Genomic DNA, 18,827 nt, shown 5'->3' with positions numbered 1-18,827 from the left:
TTTCTACCAAGTGTTCTAGAAACTTGAGCCAGCTCATTAGCCTTCAGAAACATCCTCAGTCTCACTTTAGAACTACAGTTTTCTCTGTAAGAATAGGAAACTGCTGTCAGAATCTCCTCATGCAGACTTAGGATAGGTTTCTATTCAACTTTGAAGAGTGATACTGTTTTCTTGTAAGAAGATTAATTGTATCTAAATAATTTAGACTTTTAACCCTTTTAAAAATAAATACACTTGCGATTAAAAAATATTTCACCACTCCATTATGCAGTTTCTTCAAAAGAGTTATCACTTAAAGGCAGGAGAAACAGGCCTTACACCAATTTTGTTGACAATAGATGGGAAGAATAGTACCTGAGAATAATCTATAAGGTGAAATCAGGGACTTGTTCTATACCCAAAGGTGGTGGTCAAATCAAGCATCCAGTATTTTAGATGTGAATTACAGACCTTCCTTAATATTCTGAAAACTCATCACTGTGGGAAAAATAGACTTTGAATTTCATACTGTGATCATTCCTCAAAATCAGAAAACTCTAAAAGTCAGATTTTCCTCTTAGAATTTTCAGACTGTGTATGATTTGGGTAGCAATGAGTAATAGCTTGTTAGCTATTATAGAAAGGCATTTTTTTTTTCCTTTGGGGAAAAAATGTACTTAATGCTTTTTGCAAACATTTCATGTTTTTAACACTACCTTGATACACTATTTTCTAAACAAATTACAGGTATAACAAAGCTACTTAAAAGTCTTGCTGTCTTTGAGAGATACAGCTTTTAATTTGGTTCTGTTTTCATAGAAGGAGTGCTTCCATTTCACAGATTTTTTGTCATTTTGGAACCTGAGAAACTTGCCATCAGTATTTTATCACAGTCAGTAGTTCTAGAAGATTTTGGTGCTTTAAAAGGAACTTTTCCTAATTATGAAACTGCAAAATTCTCAAAACCCTAATCCTTCTCATTCCAAAATACCCTGCATTGAGCACAGGAAGAATTAATATCAAATAACTGATAGAGAATGTGGTGTTTGCTGGGTCTGGAAACCAAGGCAGTGGTTCCAGACAGTGCAAGGAGAGTCAGTTCTGTGTTCTGAGCTTTGGTTCTGCACTGAGTGGTGACCATGATGTCAGGGTGCTGTTAAGTTGGAGGGGAAGTTTGGATGCCTTTGTTTCAAAACTGTGGTTTTGCACCTACTACACAGCCCAGACATGAACAGTTCCTGATGCAAAATTAAGACTAGGGAATGTCATCTGTAAAATCTAAATGCAATGATGACACTGAGGAGGGAAAAAAAAATTAAAGACAGCCTTAATTTTTAAAGTTCTTTAACTTGTGGTCTCAAGTTTGGTTTCCTTGATAATGCTCAAAACCATGAATTGTTAGGGGGTTTTTTTCCCCTTTTATTTTTTATTTCTGAAGGCAGGACATTCATTGGACCTAAGTAGCATTTATTGAACAGTAATGTGGGGCAGGAAGAGAGTTTCAGATATGAATTAAGTCTGAGTTATAGTGATTCCTAACTGACAACAAAACACCCAAGAAGAGACATGAGACAGGATTAGATGAAATGAGACAAGCCATGAAAGAAAGGACAAATTTATGACTTACTGGCCTACAGATGGGAAGATATGAGTGGAGAATGAGATCATCAGGCAGAAGTCTGCTCGGGGAAAAGGAAGGGGTTCACAGGATACATCCCAGTAGTCTCCTGTGCATATTGGGAGGATTGATTTAAGCTGTGAAATAATCAGTGTTAAAAATGATACAAAGATGGGTTAGGTCCCAAACCTCCAAATCTAGCCTTTTTTCTCTCCCTGAACTTAGAAAAACACAGACACAACAGTTAGGGTGACCCAGAGAGTGCAACAGTACATGCAGACCACACACTCCAAGGGTAGTCACACCTAGGTAAATCTTACCAGCCTGCTTTCAGTGTTGGTAGTGCAGGGTTCTTTTCAGCAGTTTAAGAAAACTGCTGTATTGCTTAGAACAAAGACAGGAGGCAAAATTTTTGCCTTCAATCTAAACGATTCTCACCTAAAAGATGAAAATAAGACCTTGGCTGCTCACAAAGGCCTGTACAAATCTGTGAAGTTGCTGTGTTACCGTAGCCATGGTCCCTGCCCATTTTCTAATTTGGTTCTTGTATCCTCTGCAGAGAGATGAGGAGAATCTGTTTGGAGAAATGTACTGAATTCTGCACTTCAGCTGAATCTGTAGAATATGTTGACAGCCTCTTCAGAAAAACTTTCCTGGTGGAATTTCTTCTTATATCTGATTCTGATAGGAAGGAAGATAGAGGAAGAGGCAAATGTGTGTTTCTCCTAGGTTCAATCATTTTTGCTCCAAGATTTAGCTAAGAATACTAAGGACTCATCTGTGCATGTGGACAGGTTGAATTAAAAGTTATTAAACTTGGTAACAGATTGGTAGAACTTCAAGTTATCAGTAGAGCAGTTTTGATTTGGCTGGATGTATGAAACTTAATTTGGAATATAAAGGTGAACTGCACTAAAAATTCACAAAACTTCTATTATTCTTTAACTATTTCTGGAGCTATTTAGTTTTGGATGGAACTGAAAAAAATGGGTAGCTTTTTAGAACAGTAAAGTTAAAAAATTGTGAAACTTTTTTGCTCAATTTGAGCCAGTGGGCTGAAACATGATTTGGTTAACCCCTCAGTGTGTAATACTGTGCATTTTGTTTAATTATTGCTGATCATTCACTCCACAGCAGTGCGCATGGAGTCAGAATTCCCTCCAGGAAGGGCTGGAACATCTGAGCATAGCGGTGGGGCTCATCCTGCAGCAGGAGGACTGTCCAGCTGCTCAGACTGGCACCTGTCCTCAGCCCAGTCCAAACCCAAATGCCTAAGGAAGTGTGTAAGGACAAGGAAATTGTAGATCATATTTCAGCTAAGTGATATCTTGGTGCTCTCCCACCCCCAAGAAACATGCAGCCAGGCATAGTTTATTTCTCATTAGCAACTAAAGCGGATTTCTGTTCTGTAAACTTGCCCGACCTCCTCTGAGCCTTACGGCCTCCCTCAGAGGGAGTCCTACAGCATGACACACCTGTTGTGAAGAGTCACTTTGTTTTTGTTTGTTTTGAAACTACCTCATGCTAGTTGGAGATGAAAGGATGCCTTCTAGAATCTGACAGTAAAACTAGAAAAGGTTTTTTAAGATTGTATTTTTGAAATGTAATTTGTGTTTAGGCGTTAGGTTAGTATGGTGGATATAGCACAGTTAAGTAATCCAGGACCGGGTTGCCTTGTGGGTAAAACAACTAATCTAAAGGGTCTGTACTTCCAGGGAAGTCAAGTCTTAGCAGCCATATCAGTTTTAAGCATGGGCATATTTGCTGGTAGCAGAAAAATTCCTGATTGGTTCCAGTTAATGAATCATTTGAGCATGCATTTAACTCCTCTGTGCATTTCAGACTGAGTTGTGCTGGGGTACTGAGTCTGGGTGTTACTCTGAAGGTACCTCTCTGTTTGTAACACGGTGGGATTTTTTTTGTTTGCTGGATAAACACCATATGCTTTTGACTTTGCTATCCTGTGTTGGATAGTGTTGGTTTTGTGCAGAGACCTGATTCTAACTGGGAGGTTATTGAGATCAATGTGTTCTGGGATGTTTCTGCTTCCCAATGATAAGAGGGATGAATGGTAGAGAGAAGTAATGGGAAGAGAGAGGTAAATGTGCATGAAGAGCCCTGAAATCTAAAGAAGATAGGAAGAACATGCATCACCAATCAGTCTGTTGCATATTGAGACACAAGATCTCCTTGGGATGGGGTAATAAATACTTTGGTAACTTCAGCTGCCTGAGCCACTGTGTCTGTAGACATGGTTTCCCCTTGGTAGCACCTTCTATGAAATAAGAACACAGGAAGAGCTTCAAATGGAAAACAATGGAAAGAGAAAAGTATTAAAATTACTATTTTCTCACCAGGTTTTGTAGACTAATAAAATTATTCCTGCAAAACCAAATGACCATCCAAACAAACATACAAAATCATAATTGAGAGACTGATATTAACTAAATTGCAGTATGGTCTTGCTGTCTGTGGGAATTTTTCCTTACTAGATTTCATTTTGAGAAGTTTTCTTAAGGCAAATGGACTTTACAAATCTTAGTCCACTGAAACTGAGCTGTCTTAAAAGTCAAATCTTGTCTTTTGGCAAAATATAATAAATATAATGCATGACATGATGTGGCATTACATAACATAGCATAACAGTGATATTTCTCAATGAGTAGAGTTCCAGGTTAAAATTCAAGGCAAGCTGTGTATAATAAAATATTTGATCCATTTATATCCTAAATTCCTTAGGAAAAGATAAAACTTGGGAGAAGAAATATAACTTCTTTTTTATATGACATAATGGGACACAGAAAGATTTGGGTCACAATTTCAGTAATTCTGAAGTCCTGTTTAGATTGTGGGACAGAAGACTGGACTTTGAAAAATGCTTAGCTGTATTGGCCCTGGGCTATTCCAAATATTTGATCATAAGAATTGGAGCAAGAGCAGGTTGATGCTGTGCTCACTTGGAAACCTGTCACCAGTGATGTCACTAGCAGTGGAAAATAGAGAAGCTGTTTTGAAAATCTGTTTCACTGCAGGAAATAAACGTGGATGCTGACATTTTACCCAGTGTCTAAGCAAAACATCTTTCTGGCTTTTTGTAAGTATTCTTGATAGACAGAGGGGTAAAGGGGAAGGAAACAGAATGACTGAAAAGTGCTAGAGAGGAATAAGGGCAGTAGGATAGCAGGTGTAGGAAGAAAATGCCATGGACAGTACATTGATGGCAGTGAAAGATGCAGCCTATCACAATCCATGTCAGAAGTAGCTTGAGATGTTGGAAGCAGTAAGAAATGTGAATTACTTTTCCCACAGGTGTTGCTGTTGAGCAGAAATTGGAAGAAACTGTGAAGGTGAATAGACTGGGAAAATGGTCCTGCCCATCATCACAGGAAACCATAAACCTCACTGCTGTGGGACAGGAGTGACCAACCATGACCATTTTTGCTGCCTTAGGAACATCCCCATTCCCTCTATTTTTCAGATAAGGTAAGAAATTAGTTAATATCTGAATTGAATTGGGAAAATACTGTTTTTAATCAAACTGAATGTAGCCTAAGCAAAAAGCCTGAATACAAACTTCTAAAATCAGTGACTTTATACATCTTCCAGAGGCCATATATGTCAAGTGTACACCCTTTTTTTGGACTGATACAGTAGAAGTGTCTTAACAGAGTGCTGATGTAATTCTGTCTGTTCATTTTCTTTCTTGAAGCTGTTTGCTGCATTTCAGACAGGTTAAAATGGAGTGTTTTTCTGACTCTTGGGAATGACATTCAGCTTGCCTATTATATCTTATTAAAGGCTTTGTCAGGTTTGAAAATGAGAAATGTTCAAATAAAAACAGTGTCTAGAGAGAGAGGCACAATATGCTTTCTTTTTCCAGCCTGTTAGTAAGTGAGTAGTGGGAGGTAAAGTAGGGGTCACTACAGGACTGGGGGCTACTTTAGTCCTTTCTTTAACTGAAAAGAGGAAAAAATGTTTATTTGTTAGAGAACAGCCTGTGTTTGTGTGCACTCAAAATGCTGTCTGATTTGCTGATGTTAATGACAGACACTGCATGCATTTAATGTCCTTGGACAAGAATTTGTAGTAATTCTGTTTCCTTTGTGGAGATAATTGAGGCACACAACGGATGTCATTAAACATTAGCGCTCTACTACCTGGCCACAGGGGAGCAGAGGCAAGGCAGGAGTGATTTGACCAAGTGATTGGCAGGACTGGGGTGAGAATAAACCCTGGACCAAGCCCTGCAGTCGAGGGTGAACACTTCATTGTACTTACAACATCAACAGTTGCTACACAAATCATGGAATTGTTTAGGTTGGAAAAGACTTCTAGGGTCATCGAATCCAACCATCAAATGCAGAGGAGAAAGTAGTTTTGTGTGTAGAGACAAAAGATACAGCTGTGCTAAATACTGTACAAATACACAGTAAGAGGAATCCTCATCACAGCACTGCTCAGTCTATCTAAATGAGGGGGAATCTCCTGTAAATTTCTTTTTAATAGTAAGTCAAGGTAAGCTCTGCCCCAGCTGAGCAAGATTTAGACATGTTTCTTTTCTCCTCAAATCAAAACTACGCTAGTTAAAGGGGACACCTTTTAATTAATTTCTCCAAATATGGTGTACATTGCATTATTTCACAGAATTATTTAGCTTAGAAGCACAAGCTTCCCTAAGCCTCATGGTTTGTGTAGTATCCTCCTTATCTATAAATAAACAATATATGACCTTTGTACTCCAGAAGCATAGTAAAGACCCTGGCAGGACATCACAGAACCTCTTAATATAACTTTCAGCTATTTGTGGGAGTCTGCCTCCGTGTCACTGAGAAACAGAGTTGGTGGTGACAGTTCAGATTTTGCCTCCTCCTTCCGGAAGCCATTTCAGTCATGCAGGCAGTTATGTATCTTACTGTGCATTTATAGCTTAAGGAGTCATTTCCACTTGGAAATAGTCCTGGCACAGCGAAGATGGACAAAGAGTGCAGGTAGAGGTACAGCTCTGTTAGTCCTTTAAGGTACTGAGATTAAATGTATGTTTACCGGGTTTCTGTTTCAGTGAAAATTGCAATAATAAATGTGATTATGTACAGCTCAGTAAAGATGCAATTTAGAATGTTAAAATATTTATGTTAGCTCTCAAAATGCCACCCTAAGTAGGTGTTATATTAAAATTGCACATTAAAACAAAATACAGATTTCCCTTTCCTACTTAATGTCAGTTACATTTCAATTGAAAATATTTTGCAGGTTTTAGTTTCCTGTTTTTCTCTGCTTACATAAAGAAACTTACAAGTTTAATGAATTTATGCTTAGATCCTTCAATATTTAAACTTCTGTCTGTTTTGATAACTAAAATTAAGAGCAAAATAAAATTTAAAAGTGTAGAATGCAGGCATAGTGTTTCCACATGGCCAGAACATTTTCAGATGTTCATAAATGTCGCACTGTTCTGGTGCGTCATATTAATATTTGAAGCAAATATGTTTTCAGCTGTAGGAAGGCTTTCTTAGGTCCTTTTTTTGGGTGTCAGACCTCCAGTAAGCTGTTTAACATGAGGGCTGCTCCAGTGACACTTGCTGAAACGGTATTTGTTGGAGTGCATGTGGCAAAGCAGCCACTTGTTTCCAGGTGTCTGAAAAATGCAGTGATATTTCAGGTGAAAGCAGTGTATTCTACTAGCAAAGGTGGTGATCTTTTTGTAAAATTAAATTCTGTATTTTGGACAGAAGTTGTGATTTTTAAGGTTATACTTGCATTGATGATATGTTTTAGTTTGTATGTTGTTTCATTTACATGGTTCACCTACATCCTTGTAGCCAGGTGCAGAGCTGTTTGTATCTAGTAAGTAAGTGTCTACTCTGAGGATATTTTTATCAACGATTACACAAAGGAAACCGAAATTAAAGACTTCCCCATAGACTTTGCAGATCATACACTGTTTTGTTGTTGAATTAATGAATGTTCAGTGCAAAACTACAAATGGAAAATGAGCTGCCATTGAAAGGTAAATTCAAATGAGTTTTATGGATCCTTTGTTTTTCTTGCATCCTTGTGATTGCACAAACACTATATTTTAGGGAGAGTGAGAGAAAATCCTAAGGGCAGCTGTCAGAACCAGGACAGAGATTTGGTTTAGTCACTGGTCTCCATGCCAATGGACTTCTCTTTCTATCCTTCCCTGCTGCTTGACCTAAAAATGGATTTTGGAGTACCAGAGCTTGTGGCCTCAGTTATGTGGATATATGTTGTGAGAATTAGTGGTGTCAGTGGAACTCAGGGTTGATAAATGCTACTATTATTTTACAATTAGGTATTAAATGTTACCTGTATTACCCACTCAGGACAGCACACTGCACTTCAGGAAAGAAACACATAACATGACTTGAAGAAAATGAGAATGTGTTTAAACAGAATGTCTCTGGGATAGTCCAGGGAGAGATTAAACTGGAATTCAGATGGTGTCTTTTGTAGGTACATACACAAGCAAGAAATTATCGAAATGGGAGAGCCAAAGCGAGGTGCTTAGCTTGCCCTTTTTTCCCTCAGTAAAATCTGGGAAGTAAAACTTCAAATGTCACATGAATATTGAAGCCTATTTTTGTTTGCTTTTAGTTTATTGAAAAATAATAAATGATAAAAAAATAATTCCAAGGCTTCTTTTTTTCTTCCTGCTGTTGTTGGGTAAGGATTCTTTAAGTATTGTCAAACTGGTTGACTTATGATAGGTGTGAAATAGTCATGAATAAACAAAACCAGAATGTTTTTTTATGTTTTTGTTCCCAACTAACTTTTTACTGTGCTGACACTCTCAGTGATTATTTATAATTGTATGAAAACTGTGTCTGTCTGGATGAATATGAAAAAATACGCTTGGTTTAGTTGTGCATATGAAGAAAAGGAACTGCCTGAAATATTTTTCATTCCTCTAGTTAATTCTTGATTGAAATCCATTGAACATTGTTATTCTTTTGCTGGTAATGCACAGACAAAAGGGCAGACTGTCACCAAAGAGCATTCCTTAATTCATCTTTCAGAGGATAAAAATTAACAACATGTTATTTATTTTATGGATATGTATGTGCATAGTTAAATGTATATCAGTTATAATGGGCCAAGGAAAGTGGAAAAGGAATCCTTAGTGAACAGATGGAATGGGAGAGAGAGAACCAGAATGGAGCTGGCTTTGAGATTTGAGGCAGAGGAAGGCATTTCATGTGCAAAAGATCAGGCTCCTATTGGATTCCCAGTACTGGGGGCATAAAACTTTAATTTCCTTATAGAAGCATAGCAGTTTGAAGTAATAGGTTTGACAGCGGAAGATGAATATTGGTTTTCTTTTTAATTTATTATTTATAATTTAAGAAGTTGTTATAATTTATTATATTTTATTTTACCTTGCCTTTAAAACTACTAATTATTATTTAAAATAATTGAGTATGGTTTAGAATATGGATTTACACAAATACATATATATATATATACATTATAGAAGAAAAACCTGTGAAGCAAAGAAAACAGATTTAGATTAGTTCAATTTGACGTTGTGTGTGTAAGAAGGAAGCCTAATTTGTACTAATGACAATAAAAATAATTTTGTGAGGGTAATGTTATGACCCACCCCTGAAGGCCAAGTAACTGAGTTTCTTGTTAATAGATCCCTTGGGGTGGATTAGGGTGAAATGACGCTGTGTATTTAGAGAGGTGGAGAGATAGACAGCAGGTTTATTTTACAACCATTTAGTTGCAATGGAAAGGAGGTATGTAGCTGTTTTGGTTAGTATCTACAGAAAAACAGCAATATAAGAGTATAAAAATATCACTTAAGAAAACATATAGGGAAAAGAAAGAAAGAGAGAGAGAGAAAGAAAAGAAAGAAGAGAAAAAAGAAGGGAAGGGAAGGGAAGGGAAGGGAAGGGAAGGGAAGGGAAGGGAAGGGAAGGGAAGGGAAGGGAAGGGAAGGGAAGGGAAGGGAAGGGAAGGGAAGGGAAGGGAAGGGAAGGGAAGGGAAGGGAAGGGAAGGGAAGGGAGTGGCGGAAGTGGCGGAAGGAAGTGGCGGGAGGGGAGGGGAGGGGTGGAAGTGGCGGAAGGAAGGAAGGAAGGAAGTGGCGGAAGGAAGGAAGGAAGGAAGGAAGTGGCGGAAGGAAGGAAGTGGCGGAAGGAAAGGAAGTGGCGGAAGGAAGGAAGTGGCGGAAGGAAGGAAGTGGCGGAAGGAAGGAAGTGGCGGAAGGAAGGAAGGAAGGAAGTGGCGGAAGGAAGGAAGGAAGGAAGGAAGGAAGGAAGGAAGGAAGGAAGGAAGGAAGGAAGGAAGGAAGGAAGGAAGGAAGGAAGGAAGGAAGGAAGGAAGGAAGGAAGGAAGGAAGGAAGGAAGGAAGGAAGGAAGGAAGGAAGGAAGGAAGGAAGGAAGGAAGGAAGGAAGGAAGTGGCGGAAGGAAGGGGCGGAAGGAAGTGGCGGAAGGAAGGGGCGGAAGGAAGTGGCGGAAGGAAGTGGCGGAAGGAAGGAAGGAAGTGGCGGAAGGAAGGAAGGAAGGAAGTGGCGGAAGGAAGGAAGGAAGGAAGGAAGTGGCGGAAGGAAGGAAGTGGCGGAAGGAAGTGGCGGAAGGAAGGAAGGAAGGAAGTGGCGGAAGGAAGTGGCGGAAGGAAGTGGCGGAAGGAAGTGGCGGAAGGAAGTGGCGGAAGGAAGGAAGGAAGTGGCGGAAGGAAGGAAGGAAGGAAGTGGCGGAAGGAAGGAAGGAAGTGGCGGAAGGAAGGAAGGAAGTGGCGGAAGGAAGTGGCAGAAGGAAGTGGCGGAAGGAAGTGGCGGAAGTGGCGGAAGGAAGTGGCGGAAGTGGCGGAAGGAAGTGGCGGAAGGAAGGAAGGAAGTGGCGGAAGGAAGGAAGTGGCGGAAGGAAGGAAGTGGCGGAAGGAAGTGGCGGAAGGAAGTGGCGGAAGGAAGTGGCGGAAGGAAGGAAGGAAGGAAGGAAGGAAGGAAGGAAGGAAGGAAGGAAGGAAGGAAGGAAGGAAGGAAGGAAGGAAGGAAGGAAGGAAGGAAGGAAGGAAGGAAGGAAGGAAGTGGCGGAAGGAAGGAAGTGGCGGAAGGAAGGAAGTGGCGGAAGGAAGGAAGTGGCGGAAGGAAGGAAGTGGCGGAAGGAAGGAAGTGGCGGAAGGAAGGAAGGAAGTGGCGGAAGGAAGGAAGGAAGTGGCGGAAGGAAGGAAGGAAGTGGCGGAAGGAAGGAAGTGGCGGAAGGAAGGAAGTGGCGGAAGGAAGGAAGTGGCGGAAGGAAGGAAGTGGCGGAAGGAAGGAAGTGGCGGAAGGAAGGAAGTGGCGGAAGGAAGGAAGTGGCGGAAGGAAGGAAGTGGCGGAAGGAAGGAAGTGGCGGAAGGAAGGAAGTGGCGGAAGGAAGGAAGGAAGGAAGGAAGGAAGGAAGGAAGGAAGGAAGGAAGGAAGGAAGGAAGGAAGGAAGGAAGGAAGGAAGGAAGGAAGGAAGGAAGGAAGGAAGGAAGGAAGGAAGGAAGGAAGGAAGGAAGGAAGGAAGGAAGTGGCGGAAGGAAGGAAGGAAGGAAGTGGCGGAAGGAAGTGGCGGAAGGAAGGAAGGAAGTGGCGGAAGGAAGTGGCGGAAGGAAGGAAGGAAGTGGCGGAAGGAAGGAAGGAAGGAAGGAAGGAAGGAAGGAAGTGGCGGAAGGAAGGAAGGAAGGAAGGAAGGAAGGAAGGAAGGAAGGAAGGAAGGAAGGAAGGAAGGAAGGAAGGAAGGAAGGAAGGAAGGAAGGAAGGAAGGAAGGAAGGAAGGAAGGAAGGAAGGAAGGAAGGAAGGAAGGAAGGAAGGAAGGAAGGAAGGAAGGAAGTGGCGGAAGGAAGGAAGTGGCGGAAGGAAGTGGCGGAAGGAAGGAAGGAAGGAAGTGGCGGAAGGAAGGAAGGAAGGAAGTGGCGGAAGGAAGGAAGGAAGTGGCGGAAGGAAGGAAGGAAGTGGCGGAAGGAAGGAAGTGGCGGAAGGAAGGAAGTGGCGGAAGGAAGGAAGGAAGGAAGGAAGGAAGGAAGGAAGGAAGGAAGGAAGGAAGGAAGGAAGGAAGGAAGGAAGGAAGGAAGGAAGGAAGGAAGGAAGGAAGGAAGGAAGTGGCGGAAGGAAGGAAGTGGCGGAAGGAAGGAAGTGGCGGAAGGAAGGAAGTGGCGGAAGGAAGGAAGTGGCGGAAGGAAGGAAGTGGCGGAAGGAAGGAAGTGGCGGAAGGAAGGAAGGAAGTGGCGGAAGGAAGGAAGTGGCGGAAGGAAGTGGCGGAAGGAAGTGGCGGAAGGAAGTGGCGGAAGGAAGTGGCGGAAGGAAGTGGCGGAAGGAAGGAAGGAAGGAAGGAAGGAAGGAAGGAAGGAAGGAAGGAAGGAAGGAAGGAAGGAAGGAAGGAAGGAAGGAAGGAAGGAAGGAAGGAAGGAAGGAAGGAAGGAAGGAAGGAAGGAAGGAAGGAAGGAAGGAAATGGTGGGAGGGAGGAAGTGGCGGAAGGAAGGAAGTGGCGGAAGGAAGGAAGTGGCGGGAGAGAGGGAGGGAGGAAGGGAGGGATGGTGGAAATATATCACCACCCATAGATCTAGTGACAAGAGTTGATTGTTGCAATTTCAGTGCCTGTTGGTTGAGGTGATGGTCTCAGTCTTCAGCCATGAAACACAAAGTGCAATGTGTTCAGGTTGGAATGCCCAGGGACGTCCCCTGGGATGTGTTACACTGTCTGATACAACACTGTGGATCACAAACAGTTCTCTGGTGGAAGGCCCTGAAAAAAGTCTGGGAGCATTTCAGGGATCTTTGATAGTTTATGGCACTCTCTAAGACATGACCCTGCCTCTCACATCAGTGCAGTTGAGCCAGTTGTGCCTCCCTGTCAGAAGGGATGAAAACTCTGAGGCCTCCATGTGAATATCTTCCTCAGAGTCAGTAAGGTGGAGTTTTACACATGAGCTGCTTGTGTAAGGGCGTACATTGCCATGATCAAAAGCACTATTCCACCTCACTGCATCTGTTTCTTATCAACCTCTTTTCTTATCTGGCTCAAAACCAGCTTGTTGCTAAACAAAGATAGTCAAAGATAGCTTGTTGCTAAACAAAGATTGGTCACCTTCTGGTGGTGAGCGCTCACCTTCTCTGCAGACCAGAGGTTTCCCCACCACACACCTAAAGCTCTCTTCTGCTCTGGCTGGGGGGCTCAGCAAAGCACCTGCTGCTTTGGCAAATGGCCCAGAAGTCATTAACCCTTAACATTTCAGTCTCTCACATGAGAGAATGTCTCTGAAGCAGTTCCTAGACAATGTCATTAGCAAGATTAAATACTACTTCTTCCTTAAAGATTAAATCACAGTGAAGCACCCTGTGAGAGTTTTGCTCTTCATAGCCAGACCATGAGTGTTATCACAGCCCAGGCAAGGGTTCTACTCATTCCCTGTGCATGGGACAAGCCTGCTTAGGCACACAGACATCCTGAGGTATGATTCTTCCGTTCGTCTGTGCAGTCTCTGTGCAGTGCATTGAGGAGTAACCAGGGCTGTGTCTGTTCAGTGTCTGCAGTCACAGGAGCTCAATGAAAGCTGCATCATGAATTATACTGAGAACCTTTAGTCCTAGTTTGCTCTCTTTGATTTGGAGGATAGAATCAGGTGAATTTTGAATGATTTTAATATATTTTAAGCTATGTCAGAACATATTTTTTCTGGTGTTTTGGTGAGTACTTGCCCTAGCTTGCCCCAATACTATTTTATTAATACCACTTTATGTTATTAGAAATTCAGGAATATAAGAAAGGTTATATTTTGTTGCCATGGTGTTACAAAATCATAGAATCCTTTAGGTTGGAAAGACCTCTCATGTCAAGTCCAACCATTAACCAAACTCTGCCAAGGTAACCACTAAAACATGTCCCTATCTGCACACCTTTTAAATGGTGATTAAATGGATGGTGATTCCACCACTATCCCAAGCAGCATGTTCCAATGCTTGACAGTTTTTTTCTATGAAGAAATTTTTCCATTATCCAACCTAAACCTCCTCTGGCGCAACTTGACATTGTTTCTTCTTGACCTGTCACTTGTTACTTGAGTGAAGAGACCACCCCCTACCTGGCTACTAGCAAGCCCCATAAAAACTTCTTTAATCCTTAAAGAATAATGAGCTTCACTTTGGGCAAGGTGAAAGAACGTGAAAAATGCAGCAGCTGCTGCAGATTGACAATAAGTTTAAAAGCTGTTACTTGCTTACCAAAATGGAGGCCCTTCTCTTCTTGGAATCAGTACATTGTGAAGTTTTAGAAGCAGTAGAGCACAATTCTGATTCCATTATGAGTGTGCTTTCCTTCTGAATTAAAAGATATTTTGCCAGTGACAGTTTTCAGGTTGGATACTTGTGATACAAGACCTGAGGATGACAGAATTATTGTCATGTCTCCTGCTTAATAAGAGCAGTCATGGTTTCTTGAAGGTAAAACTACCTTCTCAGCAACTTTCTAGGAGAGGAAGATAGTGTGTTCTTACTTTTGTTACCAGGATGCTTGCAGTGATTCCAGATATAGCAAGCATTATGGCATCCAAAATGGGATTTTACAGCTAAATGATGTAATCTCTAATGCTCTGAAAAACTCTGGTACAACCTTTGAACAGTCCTGAGGTGCAATTTGGGATTGTTCCCAGATAAAAAAGCGTACTGTAACAGGTGGATGATTTTTTCCCACCAGTTAATCTCTTGCATTCAATGCAAAAGGATTTTTGCATCACCTAATTTGTTGGACATTATGGCAGCTGAGAACACAGTCCGTGTTGAAAGCCCCAAGGTGTAAGTTACTGTAAGTTAACTGTTACAGAGCCCACTAGGATACTGTGTTCTCTATCTCTGACATTGCCATGCAGTGACAGAGATTCGTTATTCCAATATCAGCTCATATGGATTTTGTTTTGATTTTGATAAAAATAGTGATCAGATTATTAATGTATAAAATCAAGGCCATGGTGCTAAGTGAGATGGGTACTTCAGGTTGCTGCATTGCATTCTGACAAGGTTCACCTACAAGCTGAAGATTTTTGCTTTTAATAACATGTTGCTGTCAGTATGAAGGTGCATGAGCCATGCAGTTCATAAATATAAGTGTGGCATTCTTTCAGAAGTTTTTTAAATGGTCACAGTGAAAATCTTGAGAATCATAAATAGAAAACTTTCCAGTTTTTTAAAGCAATGATCATATTTTCAACAGCATGCTATTAAAAGCAGGCTCCAGACTTACTCTTGGACATCAGCTGAACAGTTAGTGTTACCAGTTAGAAGATTTCATAGATGAGACCTTATTTTAAAATTGCCTTCACTTAGGTCCATCTTGTGTGGAATCATTTGGTACTGGCTTGTGATGAATGGGGTTTTGTCTTTAAGAGCTCACTGGGAATTTCAAATATATCAGTACTGAAGTTTGCAAGTGCTTGTGTTCCTTGAGGTATGGAGAGTAAAAGTAATTCTGAACAAAATTCTGTTCTTTATTTCAGTTTCACTGATACCATGCAAATCAGAATTTGTTAACCATTGGCTGTTCCAGATAAGATGTCAAAGCTAACAAGGGAGACTTGATGTAGTATGACTCAAAACCAGAAGTATTTTGTTAAGTCCCATAACATGCATTAAGAAGTTGAGAAAGTGATCGTTTGTAGTAACAGATATTTTTAGTGCTCTTTGTACCTAAAGTGTACTTTTAAGAAACATTGATAAAAAGCACAACTGTTCATATTTTGAAAGTGTTTCTTCCTTCAGAGGCCTAGAAATCTAAACCTCCATACAAGGAAGGCTTAGAACATCCTGCCACAGCCTAAACTTGTGGAAAATTCCACAATGCCTCAGGATAACACAGTGCTCTTCCTTTCTGTGCAACTTCCACCTTCTTTCAGAGTTATTAATTCACCTGTTTCAGTTAGAACATCTTTCTTGGTAATCCTGCATTACCTCAGCACATCAAGAGGAATATTCTCATGTTCAAACAACATAGAAGAATATTATCTGCTTGAGGAGTTTTGCACTACTTTCCAAAATATGTATTGATTGCAGCAGAATTTAAGTAAAACAAGTCCCAAAACAAAATTTAACTCTTATGTATTCACTATGTAAATATGATTTACAGGGTTTTAATCTCTTTCTTGAACCCATGAAAGCTTGGTTTTTAAAGCGGTAACCATATTGCCATAATACTCTTGGTTCTGAAATGTACTGATGCTATCATTCTGCAAACATGGTTCTTTTATACCTAGAGGACTCTTTAGTGGTGATAACACAGCTAACAATATTGCTTGACTTTATTAAAGCCTGCTGAAATGTTTACTTGGGTTTGAGAAATCACACATTTTCCCTTCCCACCAGTAGCAGTCAGCTCTGATGTGTATTTTTGTTTTCTTACATTAACAAACGTGTGCTACAGAGAATCTGTGCAGGTGATTAAAAAAAAAAAAGCTTTGCTCTTTGGTGTCACTGGAAAATAAATACAGGTGTGTATTAATGTATTAATATAGAGCCTCACCTACTTAGGTGAGGCTCTATATTAACATATAAATATCATCTAAAGGTAAATTGCAAGTGCATCTAAAAGGCAATTTCTGAAGAGAAAATTATCTTATATTGTCATGGGCTTCTGTCCTGCATTTTTATTAATGTACCAGATTTGAGAAACAACTGAAACAGAGGCTGTATCCTTACTGTGATACCTGGGTGTGAGACAGAGCACGCCCTTTTGAAGGAGTAACTTGTAAAAATTTTATTTTTCCACTCATAGAACACTTGTATATACCTCCCCATCCCCATTTTTCTCCACAGAGTTTATCATCTTCTATTCAAGAGCTGCTGCTCTGAATCCCAGCTTGGCCCAAGTAATTAGTAGATACTAATGACATTCCCTTATCATTGTGTCTTGCTGCTGACATCTACATAAGGAACAGATGATGTCCACTGTTGTACCACTGTCAAGGCATGGAAGAGTCTTCCTTCACTTTCTGGCCTTCCTGATGTTGTTCCAGTGAAACTGTTCCAATTCTAGTTGACATTCCATGTCCTCTGGACTGGTATGCACATGCTGTTCCCTGCCTGTATGTGTTTGATCTGTTTAACTAGAGCCATAGAAGACATATTCTGCACCTCAAAATAATACTTCTTGGCACTACATCTAGAGGAGCAGACATCCACCATAATCTGGGATATGACAAGTACAGCAGAGGCCAGCTAAAGGAGGGATTCCCAAAGCCTTGGTGTATTTCTCAGGGTGCTTGCATGAGAAAAAAGCATTTGCCAAATGGCTCCAAATGCATTTGTCTTCTGCAAATGTAGAGCCTGTGAGAGAATTGGAAAACAGCTGTAACCACTGCCTCAAAGAGGTACAGTGCAGATCCATTTCTGCAGGGATGCTATCCCAGCAAAGTTAGTTGGACAACTCCTGATCTTACGTCATCGTATTTTATTATCATAATTTTCTTTTGACAACCACACACGAGCATTTACATTAGAAATGCATTAAAAAAAGTCATAGCTACTTAAATAAATAACATTAGTATTTTGCAGATGAGCAATTAAGTTATGAAAGAAGCCTCTTTTCATATATCTGCTGGCTTTGATCCTTCCCTGCATTATTTAAGGCTCCAGAGTTAATTCCTGATGTCTGATACAGAGTGTAGCTCTGTTGTGGTAAAATATTGTGTGACCTCCTGGACCTGGGACAGGACAGGCTGCAGTTTGATAACAGTAGGTCCTGCTCTTCTCTAGGGTGGAATTCCTTGCTTGTCTTTGCAGCCTCTCTCTGTCCACTAGCTCCTGTCCTTTCCTACACCATCCCTTTGGCACTTGTTTCCTCTGATTCCTGCCACAAAAGTCTGTGGTCACAGCAAAATATGTGCCATCAATGTTTGCATATGCATCAGTGTTTGATTTCTGTCTTGACCGGCTTTTCCAAGGCTCTCAAAACATTTTCTGTCTCCCCTCCACCTCCTGATCTGTATCTCCAGGTCTGAAAACTGCCTGCACAAAACACTTGACTAGATAGAGGTGCTACCATGTGTCACTACAGACAGGGGAGTGGTCAGCAAGTGCTCTGAGACTCTAAAAGCCAAGTGGAAATCTGCAAGCAGGAATATCCCTTTGTATTACAGTCTATCAGAAAGGGATTCCAGGAGTTAAAAAAGAATTCCTGTGAATTCAGAATTACATTCATTTTTTTAAAAAAACATAAGTTAGTGTTTACTGTAAAGTTCTTTTTTGACTACAGACTGATTAAGAAAGGAAACAAAATATTTGAGTTCTCTCTGTAAGGCAGCTACTTTCTCTGTGCCTTTTTCTTACCTCTGTTTAATTCCCAATACCTCAGAGACACAGTTTCCTCCTTTAGCAGGGACTGTGACCTTAAAAATAGCTGGCTCCAAAGTAAACACAGAAAAAAACAGTTCAATTGTTTCAAATATGTGATAAGTAACCAAAACCATGTCCATGCTAAAGCTGAAATTCACAGTCTATTAGAGATGCACTGGGGCTTTTGCTTCTCTGAGCCTTCGTGTGTTCATGCTGCACATTGGCATCTGTCTACAAAGACACTGGTAAATTTTGCAGTGCCATTTGTAAGGAATTTGTCACTACCTTTAACACTCTTGCGAAATGTTTAGAGGGGACACTTTCTGTTTGGATGAGGGCCAAGTGTGGCACCCAGCACCTATGGAAGCGGTGATCCCAGGCTGCTTCTGTGGTGTTCTGATGGGTAGGACAGCACAGCTGCTTAGGCCAGCTGGAAGAGTTTGTGATTTATTGAACAGGGAGCTTGTTTTGTTGCTTTTGCTTCTAGTTGTAGGCCTCCATTCTCTGGACCAGCTGCAGGAGGAGGGAGGCAGGACTCATCTGCATTGGGGCTGTAGAGCAGCCACATCCATCAGGCTCTCACTGCCACCCTTGCCTCTGCTGCCCTCACATCTGCCCACAGCTGGACCAGAGCTTGCAGTTCCTACAGAAGTGTTTTCCAGGAACAGAACTTACCATCAGACAGAATTATTGGGGTGGTGAATGAAGTCCCAACCTGTTCCAGTAACAAACCTGGTGTCCATGTGTTAAAGCAGCTGTGAACAGCTGTGCTCTACATTTCACTGAGGATCCCCTGGTATTGTGTAACCAGTAAGGACAGAAGGAGACGGGAGAAAGGATATTCAAGTCTGCAAATTAAATCCCTTATGACAAGAAAATATTGCAAAGGAGTATTTTCAGAGTCTGGCCAATGCCCTTGCAT

At 41.1% G+C, this 18,827-nt stretch overlaps 1 protein-coding gene across 23 annotated transcripts in view; it reads left to right on the top strand.

Annotated features, from left to right (window-relative positions):
* Window positions 1–18,827, top strand: part of LOC111923346 (uncharacterized) — a 261,072-nt gene that overhangs the window by 206,437 nt on the left and 35,808 nt on the right. For 18 of the 23 annotated variants that reach the window (XR_015285912.1, XR_015285916.1, XR_015285910.1 and 15 more), the window contains one exon: window positions 4,907–5,080. Coding sequence is in view for 12 of the 23 variants with exons in the window: in XM_086885916.1 (XP_086742042.1) it covers window positions 4,907–5,019 (113 nt within the window). In the remaining 11 variants the exon portion in view is untranslated. Of the gene's footprint in view, window positions 1–2,156; window positions 2,312–2,731; window positions 2,881–4,906; window positions 5,081–6,394; window positions 9,451–18,827 lie in introns of those variants that run through there. The other 5 variants (XM_086885911.1, XM_086885914.1, XM_086885923.1 and 2 more) reach the window with 4 other exon arrangements.

The sequence above is a fragment of the Cyanistes caeruleus genome, chromosome 4, assembly GCF_971803275.1.
Source record: "Cyanistes caeruleus chromosome 4, bCyaCae1.hap1.1, whole genome shotgun sequence".
NCBI classification, from domain to species: domain Eukaryota; kingdom Metazoa; phylum Chordata; class Aves; order Passeriformes; family Paridae; genus Cyanistes; species Cyanistes caeruleus.
This window is presented reverse-complemented; position numbering and strand designations above follow the sequence as displayed.